The 15,302-nt window shown below is 33.3% G+C and overlaps 1 protein-coding gene and 1 non-coding gene across 2 annotated transcripts in view; both read right to left on the reverse strand.

The window, feature by feature from the left end:
* The window catches only part of LOC117790385 (protein amalgam), a 35,052-nt gene extending 24,445 nt beyond the window's left edge, over positions 1 to 10,607 (reverse strand). Inside the window, exon 1 of the mRNA XM_034629824.1 lies at positions 10,150 to 10,607. Within this exon, the coding sequence (XP_034485715.1) occupies positions 10,150 to 10,255 (106 nt within the window). The 5' untranslated portion in view covers positions 10,256 to 10,607. The remainder of the gene's footprint in view (positions 1 to 10,149) is intronic.
* Positions 10,608 to 14,942: 4,335 nt separating this feature from the next.
* On the reverse strand, positions 14,943 to 15,015 carry Trnar-ucg. The gene has a single exon. It is a non-coding gene; the product is annotated as a tRNA-Arg (tRNA).
* Between the last annotated feature and the right edge of the window lie 287 nt (positions 15,016 to 15,302).

Below are 15,302 nucleotides of genomic sequence, written 5' to 3' on the forward strand. Positions count from 1 at the left end.
TTGGCCAAAGGCATGATTTATTTTATACTTTTCAATTCGCATTTTTTACAATTTCTTTTCTTTTTTTATTTTATTTATTTTTTATTTTTTGCTGTAAGGATATCGATATCATTTGTAGAGCAGTTATGAACTGTTCATTTGTTTGACACTGCACGCAAAAACTGTGCCAATTTATGAAAATACATTTTTAGTGAAAAAACCTTCTTGAAGAAGTTAACCCAAATAAATACTCTTAGCAATGGTTTTGAAGAGAAAAAACTTTAACTTCTTACCATATTTTTAACAAACTAATTTCAATGATTTTAGCATTATTTTACGTATATTAAATTTACAATTAGTAAAATTAAAGGCCTACAAAATGATTTATAATAATAATAAAGTAATTGTTGTTATTAAAGTGACCAAAGGTCTTAAAAAACACCTTAAGCTCAGACAATACAAAAATATAATTTCTGAAATAATTCTTTAAAATTTTCCTCAGACATTGAAAAAAAAATTTTCATTTATTTTGATATTTTTAACCAAATGTATTTGTCTGGATGGAATAAATAATAATGGAAGCTCAAACCTATTTAATAAGCAGTTTAGGAAACTTGGTTAATTCGGATAGATTTTGTCAAAATATAAAAAATTCAATAGCATGAAAAGTATCTCAGACAATTTTTCAAATTTAATAATGCTCGCGTTAAAAGATTTGAAGTTGGTGCTTGGGGCAGATCGAGATATAATAGGTTAAGCGAACATTATTAAATTCCCAAAAATACCATATTGTAGTAAATATATTTTTGTTTATTTTGCAGTTGCTTAAAAACAAAATAAATATGTGAAGCTGCAACTGAAGCTAAGGTTGAATTTGAAGCAATATCAGATGTTGTTGGTGTTTTGTGGTTTATACTGCAGTTCTGAATTATTTGCATAGATTTTGCTGTAGTTGTTGGAGCGAGTAATCAACCGACTATACGACTGACTGACTGGCTGACCAACCGACAGACTTGCCCGAGTTTTTCATTAACATTGAGAGCAGGCTGAGATTTCGTATCAAAATCGACAACAGCTAAAAGTTCAGAGGCAACAACTACAAATATTTGACTGCAAATTACAGCAGCACACGCAAAGTCAGAGTCAGATAGACAGGACAAAAGGACCTAGAGATATGCGAAAAGGACACACACACACACACACACCCAGCCACACACATAGATATACATATATAGAGAGAGTGTACACTGAAATAAATGACCAACTTCTAAAATCAAGAGCATTCATCTTAAATATTTTGTTCTTAAAATATGAACTTCTTAATCTTAAATTTTTACGAAAGTATAAATATTGTATGTACTATTTCAGCTAGAGAAACAGCTTCAGTGGTTTACATTTATAAAATAAAACCAAGACAAGACAGAATAAAATCTACATAAAAATTAAAAAAAAAGTAGAAATTATATATTTAAAAAAAAATTTTAATTTTTTTATTTATTGATTTAAATTTCAAGAACATTTATTTTTAAAATAAGAACTTGGTATTGTTTGAAATGTTCTTAAAACCAAGATGGGTTTTTATTTAAGAATTTTATGTTCTCAACGCATTTTTTAGACCAAAATTCTTAGTTTTGAGACCAAATGCTTGGTTTTAGAATATTTTTTTTAACAGTGTAGAGTGGCCAAACAAACTGCAGTGAAATGTAGTTGCTGCTTGGCTGCTCTGCGGCTTGTTTGTCAATCTGTTCAACTGGATGGCAACAAGCGAGAGGCTTCTGCCACTGCCTCTGCCTCTGCCTCAGCATTCTGCCAATTCCAATGAACTTGTCCTGGCCTCTGAGGTTGAGCTTGACTCCTAGGCAACTCCCATATTCGTGTCGCTGTCTCCTTTGGATGCCTGGCCTACTCCTAAGCACTTTGCATTTTCCGGTCACAAGAATTGAAGTTGAGCCAAGTCGCGTTTTCGGCCAAAGTCAATTAACCCATGTCCTCTGCCCACTTAACCCTCCCCTCTTGGCTGGCTTCTCGCCTCTCCTCTCTCTCTCTCTCTCTCTCTTTATCTCTCACAGTCAACGGCCAGCCGATGTTTTTCACATTTTCGCACGTTATCATAAATTTGGCGTCTCCGCTGGGACACAACGGCCATTCCGACAGCTTCATTTCAATTTTCTTAGCCTCTCTCTATCTCTCTGTGTCTCTCTGTCTCTCTGCTGTCGCGGATCCTGTTTAAAGGTGGATTGCTGGCAGGATTGGAGGCTGACACTTTGGCAGGGCTTTCCATATGTACTCCTAGGTGCGGCAATGTCGCCCCAAAAGTTTAAATCACACAACGACAATGAGGATTTACCAAAGCAAATTTATGGTTAAGGACACAAGGCAAAAGTTAAGCTTGTGTGTGTTAATAAAGTGTCTTCTTGGCATGTGTGTGTGCATGTGTGTGTCTGTATGTGTGTGAGACAACAAAATATATAGCATGGCACAATTCAGTTTGTCGTCGTTGGGCCGAATCGAAGTTACTCGTAGGTAGACCAACAAAGATACAAAGATGCCAATCTGCAATCTGCATGGCACCTTTTTTTATGGTCGGCACACACAAATCCGACGCCAAAGCGCCAATGATAGGTGATAATGGCAAATTTGAGACGGCAAACGGGGAATTGGACTGGCCAAAAACCAAACCAAAAGACAAAACTTAAATCTACATCAATAGAAAATCGAAACTCTGAAGACGTATTAAAGTGCAGCACTACAAAAAAACATATATTTAACACAATCTAAATCATTTGAGTTAAAATCAAATCAAATAAAAATTTGCCTACATATTTTGGATTACTTATAAATATTTGTGCTACGCGTATAAATAATATTCATTTAAACATCATTTTTAATTTGTGTAAATTTCATTCAAGGCACTTATAATTTTTTTTTATTTATTTTCATTTTATTTATTTAGTATTTTATTCAATTAAAATCAGAACTAAAATGATCAATAAAATAAATTATAAGTATAAGATTTAGAGAAATTAAAAAAAAGATTTAATGATTCAACATTTATTGTATAAATTGGGGAAAAATCCACACCTTTTGACTCATTAAATCTGAGAAGAAGAAAACAAAAAACAATCTTCCTAAAAATTGGATTGCTTATTAAAAATCTTGTTCTTTTTTTCTCGACGTTAAACAATTGTATAGTTACAAGCAATATATGACTAGAATGAGCTTCATCAAGTCTGTGAAATATTAAAAAAAAAAAATTATAATAATGCTAAAAATATTATTGTAAAAATAGTTTAATGTTGTTTTAAAATAGTTTTTGATGACAACTTATAATCAAGAAATAAATAAAAATAAAACAGAATAGAATAAAAAAATAAATTTTAAAAATGTAAAATATTTCTATTTTGAAATTTTAAAGCTAAACCAATGTCTAACTTGTTGTGGACTGAGAAATTTTGACTTACAGAAAACATAAAATAATGAACCAGTTAGTAAAGTTTGACTTAATTTACGATATTTTATCAGAAGATACTTTTGTGCACATATATAATCAAATAGCCAAGTTTATAGTCTGTTGCCAGTTGTTGGGCGCGAAACTAGCATAAAAAAATGAAAGAGAAAATGCCAAAAGGCAAATGGCAAATAGAAAATAGAAAATAACAAATGATGACTGCAAGTGGTTGATGCCTCGCGGTTGGTGGCAAGTGCGCCTAATGGCCAAAATGGCTAAAATGGCCAGCCGAGACTTTTGCGAAATTTGCATTTTTACAAATCGTCGTCTACAACTTGTAGCACTAGCAATTGAATTTGCACTGTCCAACAAGACAAACAAAAAAAAAAAGAAAACAAAAATACAAAAAAAAAAATTATATATATATATATATATAGAGAAAAATTCAATTTCATTTTGTTGTTGTTGGTTTCCTTTGGTCTTAACAAACGTCTTGCAATTAATTGTGTCTTGATTTTTGTTTCACACTTTGAAATGGGTTCGCAGCCCTTTTTTAGTGGGCAGGCATTGCGAATGAGCGACGAGTTGATTTTAATTGCCAAAGTTTTCACACACCCCTCCCCCTCTCAAAAAGCATTGACGATTGGGTTGGCTGAAGGAGGAGGGTTTCCTCGGCCCCTCGAAAGGGTCAGTTTTAAATCAGCACTACGAGACGAAAACATATTTAATGCTCAACATTTATTGTTAATTTTTAGGTCTAGGAAAAATAGTTAAGCGGCTAATCTGAATAACGTTAGATGATCTAACAATTGGCTCTGATATTGACAAGTCTGCAGTAAACGGATATACACGTATAGTCGTAGTATTATTAATTCAATTAAACTGACAATATGTTTAAGTATTGCAAAACGCTAGATGAAGGTTTATTGAAAAACGTGAAATAAACTAACAGTTAGATGTAGTGTTGGACAGCGACAAGTGAACTGAAAGTTAGCTGTTAACCTGTACGATTAAAATGTCAACTTATATATTGACTTGTAAATCCTTTTTTTAAACGACAATTAACATCATAATATGAAACATTGACAGAACGAAAAAAATAAAATTAAATAAAGCATATAACTTTTCAAATATTTGAATTCAGCAAATTATTTTTTTTATTAATTTGGTACGATATATATGCACATTTCGGGCTTCATAACAAATTTATAGAACTTGGTCCGTTAAGCAACTCATAGAGATTTCCGAACGACCATCAACTCTACAAAAAGCATATATATTCATATATTTTTTTTTAATTAATGCTTATCGAACATAAAATTGCACCTTCCGAATGGACCACTTACAGAGTAATCGCAGCTAATATTTTAATTAATTATCTATCAAAATTCAATGAGATTTATATTTGGTGTTGTTATAAATATTCTGAAATTAAGTTCTATATTAACAGATTCAAAATAAATGAATTAATAAATGACCTGTTACATAAAGCTCTAATTCTTATAGTTAAATAAATGAAAGTACATGTGACAAACTTAAATAATATTAAACATTTTTTTATAATCTTTATTAAAACATATTTAATTTTGCTTTTTTCATCCAATATTTTGCTCATATTAGGCTTAACTAGAAATCAAATAAAATGGTATCAATTTTATCATTCTGAAAAAATGTCTTGCTGCTCGCTTTTAAATACTGTTCACTTATTACTTAGATAATTCCACATTAATCTAGATGTATAATCTCATGCAAATAATGCATATTCTTGGAAAAAAAAGGCACTTATGTATCTAATTTTTGAAGCTTAACTAGAGTTGCATTGACTTTACAAATTTTGTATATGTATGTGGTGTGTGTGTGTGTGTGGCAAGTGTGTGTGTGCTGTTAAGTACTTAGCAATGAATTTGAGAGCAATTTTAGCTAAAGTTTTTTATTTTTTTAATACATGTGTTGCAAAAGTGGCGGTCAGCCGAGCCAGTTGCCACAACTGGGAATGTGTGGCAAGCAGAAGAGGGACAGAGCGATAGAGAGGGGGTGGTGAGGAGGTGGAGAGGTGGGTTCGCTTGTGGTTGTTGTGGTCGCTGTGCTCTAAAAGCTAAAGAGCCGCCGTCGCGAAACAGTAGTCAGCATAGTGTGATGACGATGGTGATCATCGTCATATCAATTAAGACAGACCCAAGGGAATGACAACAACATCGAGAATACATTGAATTCACAAAGTGCCAAAGGTTTAGTCTGTCCAACTGTCTGTCTAACTGTCTGTCTAGTTGTTGGTCTGGGGCAATAATGTGGTTTAGCTTACATTTATGAATGCACACTGCGTATTTGTTTTAAATGTACGGGTGTGTGTGTGTGTGTGTGCGTGTGTTGCACAGTGTACACGTGGACGAGTAGCTTATCATTTATAGTCTCCCGTTCACGTTTCCAATTGCTGCCACATGCTGGGCAATTAATTTGCATTTCATTGATATGCACACTCACACACATGCAAACACACACAGAGAGAGTGTGAGACAGAGATAGAGTGAGAGAGAGAGAGAGAGAAAGAGTAAGAGGAGTAGGATAAGAGTGGGCTGCACTCACGCACAGTTCGAGTACTTATTTTGCAATATTTGTTTAGGATTATTATCGGTTATTAATGTTGCTGTAATTGAAAATTATTTTCACTTTTATGTTTATCATTATCAGCGACCATTACAACGGCTGTTCGACTGCCAACTGCCAACTGGCAACTGGCAACTCGCAACTTGCAACCGGCAATGGGGCACGGGTACTCGCTTAATGCACTCACATTCATATTTGCGATACTCACAATTCGCCATGCGTTTTTATCACTGGGGAATTATTGTTTACCGAGATTTAAGCGCCCTTTTTATATCATTTTTGTTCAGCACACATTCTCGCACACACACACACACACATGAATACAGTGTGCAAATACATATTTAATATTTATGCATTGTCCGTCTGCCAATTATTCACATTTGCATATATTTACCGCCCTTTTTTCTGTTGTTGTTTTTGTTTATTGTGCTTTTGTTTATTGTGTTTTTTTTAGTACATATCTAAAAGAGCAGTTAATTGAACATGATTAAAGTGATGATTACAGTGTACAGCATTAAATGGCTTTTTGTTAAGTGAAATGGAAAACAACAACAACAACAACAACAGCACTACTTAAGTGACGACTCTTAAAATTTCAATAATTAATATGTTTGTTCATATCTAAAGGCAGTCAAAAAAGCAGATATATTAATGAATAAGTTCTTTATCGATAGACAGTACAATGGGGCGTTTTACCTGTTTTTTATTGGCATTAATTCGTTTATTACAAGTGTTATAATTAATACTTTTTTAATTCCAACAAAATATAAATACATTAAACTAATATGTTAATATAACAATCGAATGTTAAAATAACAGCTGTTTAAATGGGCTGTTGCAAGCGAAGACGTCGTGCTTTGATAAAGTGTAAATCCCAAAAAATCATTTTAAAAAATACAAATTTGCAATGAATGTTATGAATTGATGTTTTTACGTTGTGCTGAGAGTCATATGTTGATGACTTTCTACGTTTTTTATTAAAAAATTTTACAATTAACTAGTGGTGTAAATCGTTTTTATTTGAAAGAAAAGTTCAAATTTGCAAAGAGTTACAAAAAATTGTCAACACTTAACAAGTGACTATATCCATCGTGTAGAGTCATTTATTCTTTATTCCAAACAGTTGGTCTCAATGTGCACTTTTTTGCACTTTTTGACAAAATTAGTTTTTTAGGACACAACCTCACATTTTAACATAAATACGCGTCGATTAATACCTCGGCTGTCTGAGTCCGACAATTAGTTCAAAAGATAATTAAATTTCAAATTTTTAGTGGACTTCTCAAAATGAAAATGAAAGGTCAGTATGTTTGTTTGAATCAAATCCATAAAAAAAAGCTTAGATTGGATGATGGGGATTTATTCCTCTTCGAAAATCTAGAAAAGTTTGCTCATCGACTTTTTAAAAAACCGCTAGATTAGCGGGAAAACGCTAGATCCCGCTAAAATTAAATCCTTAACAGTTTCCAAACCATTTAAGCTACAGATATGTCCCATATATCGTTGGAAAGCTAAGACTGAGGGCCTACACTTGAACTTTTTTTTGGTTTTTTATAAAGTTCTCAGGTATAATTATATGTTGGCGTTTTAAGAAAAATTGACATTCAACATCTTTAATAAACTTTAGTATGTTATAGTCAATGAGATTTTGCGTTTTTTGATATATCACACATATACGTAAATATTCGCATTCTCAAGATATTAAGAAATAAGTGTATATATACATATTACATAGAGTTGAAATATGACATATGACAATATGCAATATTACATATGAATATGACATAGCCAGTGCTGCCAGACAGTTTAGTTCGGATTTTATTCAAATTCGCGCTTAAACAAGTTTAAATGAATTAACTTAGTTGTGTCTTTCTGCAGCGCTTATAATTCTCTTTATTATTAAAGAAAACAATTTTTTTTTAAATGCAAAAGAAATTCAACAAATAAAAATACAATGGCAAAAGCAATTGCAAAAATTTCTGATTTCCCACAAAAAAAACTCCTACACGAGGTAAAAGTCTAGTGACGAAAGCATATTCCAGCCCCAAAATTTCTGATATCCAATTTTGTGACGAAGCTTAATAAAGTTAAAGTTTAATGTAAAAATTTTAATTAAAAATATAAATTAAAAAAAAAAACAAAATTTGCACCTGGCACTGCGTAAAAAGTAATTTTTATGTTCGTAGTAGCTCACCCTTTTTGCGCACATTGCAGAATACCAATTTTTTGGTTTTTTTTTATTAATAAATGGCTTATAAATGAAAATGTTGAGGACATTAAATAAAATATCTATAATATTATAATGAAAAAAAAAAGTTTTTGTAATTTTTTTAGCCATTACTTAACTTTTTGCTATATATCAACCATTTGTTGTTTACATATAATGCAGCTCTGTGCTACAAATAAATAATAACAGTTATAATATTGATTCATATTAATTTACATAAAATGGCCCAATATGAAATGCAGTTATCTGATCGAATTCAATTACTAATCATTAAAATATTTTAGGATTGAATAAAGGGATTTGATGAAATTCGCAGCTAATATTAAAAATGAATTTTTACGAACAAAAATCATTGGAAAGAATGAAAGATAATCCAACAGCATATTTGAGTAGAATAAAAAAATGAAATTTCCACAATCAATAAATATATTTATTATAAAAATATTGAAATTCAATCTGCTTAATATGAATACAAAAAAAATAAATGGTTTTCTTGAAGCCGTGGGTTTACAGAATTTAATTTAAAAATCAACAAAAGTACTGGCAACATTAAAAACAAATAACAAAAAATAATAATCAAGCGTTGGACTGTGGACCATTTGGCACCTCATTTGTTATGATTACGGGTACTTAATGGTAGCAGAAGAAGGAGGAAAGCAGAGCCGCAAGCATTAATAAAAATCAGGTGAAAACAGAATTTTTGCGCAATTAAATCAAAAGATAATTTGGTTTGTCCATATGTTGGTGAGAGAGCGAGAGAGCGAGACAGAGTGACAGGGAGACAAAGAGGCAGGGAGGTACTGTAAGTGGGTAGTTGGGATAGTTCGGTTAGTCGGTCAGTCAGTAGCAGCATCGAATTCTGGTCAATTATATTGCAGTTGCAGTTGCAGTTGCATTTGCATTTGCAGTTGCCTTTGTCGTCGCATTTCGATTCGGCTCTTTTGTTTCTTTGTTTCTGTCATTAACTTATTTTATTTATTTATTTGTGTGTTATTCATACTGTTTAATACAACGATGCATAATGACATACTGAACAATGACACTGCATTAAACACCCATCTGCATTATAATTCCCTGCATGCCTGCACTTTCTAGCCTTTAACACCAACATCAGCCTCAGCATTAACATTGCTCATGACACATTGACACCAAGATTTCATAATTTATTCATTGTTTTATTTCACTCACTTGATCAATGTTCACTTTTATTAAGTTTTCGAATTCAATAAGTTGATTGCAAACAATAATAAATCAACAAAATAATAAACAATTTAAAAAGTCTCATAAAATTAACTCAATTCATAAGTTTTCTTAAATAGAAAAACACCATTTCAAATTAATAAACTTTTCTAAATAATTTCTAAGGTCCAATGCTTTTAAAAAAATTTGTATTACAACAAGAACACATAGTTTGCCGTAGATATTTTTATGAGTTCAAAATTTTCAAGTTTTTTATTAATATGTTCCTTTAAAATTATCATAAATATAAATACACAATATAAAAATTTGAGATTAAATTACTAAGCTACTTTTACTACACCTTATTGAAAATTCACCAATTTAAAATTCTTTTTTAAATTTCAAATTTAAATGAATTTTTAAAATACATTTCCTAATGCTGTATTTGAAATTCATTACTTTGAAGCTCTCGAAATATTTAAAACCTCTTCTTAAGTTTATGAAATTAAGAAGTGTAAAAAAATCACTTCATCTAATGCATTTATATAAGACAGTATCGATAATTGTTCGAAGCAAGTAAGAACGCATTTAAGTTTAAGAAATGAATCTATTTTTCCCATTAACACACATTTTTTTGGGGGTAAAAAAAGTTAGCTCAGGAGTCTTGCACATGTTTATAATATTAAGGAACCTTAATGAATAGAACTTTTACCTTCGATAAGCGCCACTATGAACAGAACCACGATCAGCATTTTATCATTGCGATTGATTAGGACCAGATAATTACGATACAGATGCTGTTTTGGGATAATTCGCATTTGATTTTGTAGATTCTAATGCGTTTTACTTTTTAATTTCCTTTTATTTTTTTTTTTTTTTTGGGTTTTCAAAAGTTTTTCAAATGATTTGTCTGAGTTTTGGCACTGTGCTCAGACATTTGGACTCCCAAGAAGCACATGAGTATATTTCAACACAATGTTAGCACAATATGAATACGAGTACATAAAAAAAAGTATGAATTAACACACACTTATTGTCGAGAATTTGATAAATTTGAATGAACTTCAAAAACCGTAAAGCACGCGCGCGAATACTGTGTGTGCGTGTGAGCGTGTGTGCGGGAGTGTGTGTGTGTCCAGAGAGAAGTTGTCAAGCGCCAAGCCAACTAGACGATGGAGACGTTGATGATCAACTGAAAACGCAGCAGCATCGCAGGCAAACAACAGCAGCCGATGTGTGGTGATAGCCGAAGTGTGTGTTCGGCTCATTGTCGTTGGCAGGTCGTTGGCAGGTCGTATCGGCAGCCGTTGGATGCTGGATGCTGGCGATTGCCGAACGGAGTTGCCGAACGTACGAGCTACGAATTGTCGTTGCCAATTGTCGAAGTGGATTTTCGAAACGAATGGCATCCACCATGTGCCGCATGGCATCCACATGCCAGCCACGTGGTGGAACTTAATGCTTATGGAGCCGCGCAACGAGGCGTCAATTGACAACGGCCCTCGGCACATGCGCAGCGAGCCGTGAGGGAGGAGTGTCGACGCGTCCTTCTGACAAATGGTACGACAATTGCTACAAGCTGTGGTGGCATTTGGCGGCTTGGGTTTGTGGCAAGCAGCAACGCGGTTGGGCGCCTGAGTCGCCTCGGCAGTCGGTAGTCGATAGTCGGTAGTCGGCTGCTTTTACTCCTGCTTTTACTCCTGCTCCTGTTAGTCTTGCTCCTGCTGATGCTGATGCTGCTGCTGCTGTTGTCAGCCAGCTTGTAAGACCCATCAAAGGCACAAATATGTTGCTTCGGCAAATGCTTCGACTCTTAAGGTCGGTTATCATGCAACTCATGCCACATGCCACATGCCACAACAGACAACAGACACTAGACGCAGCCTAACGCCTAATCATCTTGCCAAAAGCTACGAGACTGTAGATGAAAGCCTGCCATTTAGTGGTTGATTAACTGCCGCAACTGTGGAAGGTGCTGCATCTCCATCACTAACTTGCTGTTGCTGTAGCTGATGCTGTTGCTGACCCATGACCTCTGACCACACTCTACTATCGCTCTTCTCAACTCTCTCGACTCAAAGCAGATACCACTTGCCAGTAATCAGCTTCCAGTGCAACTGCAATTGCTCAGGCGTCAATCATCCAAGCGAATCCCAAAAAACTTTTCACCCACAACTTGGCCAACTGAAAGTTTTTAATGTGAATTGCATTTTGCAATCAGCACAAGAGCAACAGAGAAAGAGAAAGAGAGAGAGGGATTGAGAGAGAGGGGAATGGGATATCAATTCATATCGATAGTGCAGCAACATAATAATTTTTCACTTTTTCAATGTCCCAGAAGAACGATCAAACCACAAATGACAAAAAAAATATATATGTATAAATGTATGTACACTGATAAAAAGAAAATGGTACAAAGTTGGGTTTGTTCCAGTTTTCACTTCCAATTGTATAGGATTTTAGAAAATGTGTAAGGCAAAGTATTTAAAAATAATATTGTTTCACTTTATCAGACGTAAATCCACCAACTTAAAGTAAATTCAATACGCAAAATAATTCCAGAATAAAATTAGAACAGGTTAAAGATTTTCATGCCGAAAGTGAAAATCGGATAAGGTCTCAATAGATTTCTTAGAAAAAAAAAAAAAATATCTTAATTGTAGGAACACTTATTTTTGTATTATTTGTATTTTTATTATATTTCTATCCTTTATTTATTGATTCTTCTCCGAGGAAGGCTTTTAATAAGTTTATCAAATCTTATCAAAACTAACAATATACAAAATATTTAAGACGAATGTTTTTGAATAAAGAAACCTGGCTTTTTTATCAGTGTGCTTACATGTATAAGAAATGTGCAAAACTGAAAACTGAAAACTGGAAATTTAATTGAACTTCAACTTTTGTCATTGTCATCGATGTTGTCCTGGCCAAAAACATGTCCATGGCCCAATCGAAAATCTCAAGTTGTCTTAAAATGAAATTGAGCGCAGGACGTGAGACAAGAAATGCCAAAGACCCACAGCAGTGACTCTGGCAGTGGCAGTGGCAGTGGCAACAGTGTGGCATCAACAGCGGCATCAACGTCTGCATCCGCCTCAGGAGCTGACAATTCAAAGTAAGGCTGTCAAACCTGTCGCAAAGTGGCTTAATTATCCAATAGACGATAGACGTCACTACTGGGTGGTGCTTGGGGGTGGTTCGGTGGCTCAGTGGTGCGCTGCTTGGGTATTAAACTTGTCAGCGAACAGCGAATTGCAGTCATATTAAATTACGAGTACTCGTATAGTGAGTGCCCGACTCACTTCAAATTCAAAAATCATTGGGAAACTGTTGGCGCTGCTGAAATGCTGCAAAACTTACCAAATTTGGTAATAAATGTAATTCAATTAGACAATTTTGCCTGCAACTTTTTGTCATTTGCCATTTGGCGCATAATTATGCAATTACACTAGATTTTTTTTAATATTATTTGCCTAAATTAATTGCAGCTGACTTTTATTTTTTGGCTTAAAAAGCAAATCAAACAGCGCAAAACTCGAAAACTTTCGACAGTCAAAAGCTGCAATTATGGCCCAGTTAAGTGGGCGGAAGGAGGAGGAGGGGAGCTGAATGACAACTGCGTCATATGCTTCAAATAAAAAGTTACTGTGACAAAACCACAAAAAAAAAAAAACACATAACACACACACACACGCACAACAACAATGAGCGAACAAAGAAATCAAAAACTTTTGTTTCTAAAACTCATGTTGAAATCCGCACACGTAAACACACACACACACACAAACACACACATAGAGATAGGGAAAGGCTTGTGGGTGAATTTGTGGGTGATTTTGAAAAAGTAACAACAATGAGACAAACACATGCTGCAGCTATAATAAGTATGCAACGGCAACAACAGCAACAACATCGTCAAGTTGTTGGTTTCTTTGGTTGTTAGGTGTTAAAACAGGCGGAAGTTAGAGGCCATGTACTCCCAGTGAGGCGAGAATTCCCCGACCATCTTCAAGACTACCTACACTGATAGAAAAAATGTTCTTAAATTAAGATTTGTGTCTCAAACCTAAGAATTTTGGTCTAAGAAATAAGTTGAGAACATAAAATTCTTAGATTAAGAAAACACATCTTGGTGTTAAGAACTTGTCAAAGAAGACCAAGCTCTTGTTATAAAAACAAATGTTCTAAAATCTTAGGTCAAAAAATAAAAATATACAGTCGTTATTATATATATAAACATTTTAATCTGCTTTGGTAAATTTTAAAAATGTTATTTTTAACTGTGTTTTTTCCTTGTAGCGAATGTGGCATTTTTATAATTAAAGATTTTTATTCTTTTACTAAAAACTTGGATTTTTTAGATTAATATTCTAAGAATTTGTAATATGGTCATATTATAAGAATAAAATATTTAAGATGAATGTTCTTAATTTTAGAAGTTGGTCTTTCTTTCAGTGTACAAGATCCCTGCTTCAAGACTTCCATCTAGTTCTAGTCGCAGACACAGCGGCTGCTGTTGCAGGTGCCCCATTTTGTGCGTGTGTGTGTGTGTGTGTTTATGTGCACGTGTGCGCCAGGCTCATGTACTCAGTACGTGTGCCAAACTGCTGGCAACAATGTGCCAAAGTGTGTGTGTGTGTAGGTGTGTTTGCCGTATGTAGTCACACATTTCAATTTGCATGTGTTAGCAACAAACTTTTGATAAGTGTTACTCGTATTACACGTACACACACACACACATACACATACACACTTGCACACACCCACTTGACAGAAATTGAAACTTATTGTCAAAAGCTCTCATATATGTAAGTACATATATAGTATTGTAGGATAACATCTAGCAATCTGAACACACACATTTCCTCATTCATTCATATATCAATAACCAAAATGCATATTGCCACAATTACTTTTAGGCCCTACGTGACACAGTCTCTCCAATCAAAAATCAAACATCAAAACCAAAAACCAAAAAACAATACAATTCATTTCAATATCTTACAGATACTTTGTCCAATCATCAAATAGAAGATATTTAAAATTGCCTCGAGATACTTACTTTAAAACTTTTAGTTCTTTTAGCTTCGAATTCAATTTAAATTGGTTTGTAAAATTAAATTAAACTTTTTACAATGATTTAATTTTATTTAAATTCCCAATTTTATAACAATGTTTCAAAATTTTCAACTAAACTTTGATTCATATTGTTTTTTTGCTTCTTTTACATGAACCATAACATAAAACAATAAAACAAAAAAAATTACAAAGCAAAAATAAGAAGTCGGATTGGCATAAGACAATCCAATAACCAGACTTACATAATATGTCAAGGTTGCTTATAACGCGGACTTCATTTACAAAATATTAAATTTTATTCTTCTTTTTAGCTTTTAAAATAATAAACTTAAAGATATTTAAAAAACTAAAAGATACCAAAATTATCTATTTGAAATTTAATTGCTGAAACACAAAAGACAAATAAAAAGTGAATTCTTAAGCTGACCATGACGGGACTCGAACCCGCAATCTCCGGATCCGAAGTCCGACGCCCTATCCATTAGGCTACACGGCCCTTGCAAATCCTGGCGCCAAAATACTATTAATAAATCAAAAGTCAAAATGAAATTATTAAGAACGTATATTTTCAAAAGCTTTGAAGTCACAACAAAAATCAATAATCAAAATATTCGCAACGATTTGAAATCGGATAGTAACTCAATTTTTTTTTTTAATCAATTGAACGAATTAAGCTAATTATATTAATTTTATATTATTATTTTTATACCGCACTTCAGAATTTAAATATATAGAAACTCTAATGTAGAAGAAAAACAAAAGAATTACGATCAATTGAGTTAA

The sequence above is a fragment of the Drosophila innubila genome, chromosome X (assembly GCF_004354385.1).
Source record: "Drosophila innubila isolate TH190305 chromosome X, UK_Dinn_1.0, whole genome shotgun sequence".
NCBI classification, from domain to species: Eukaryota; Metazoa; Arthropoda; class Insecta; order Diptera; family Drosophilidae; genus Drosophila; species Drosophila innubila.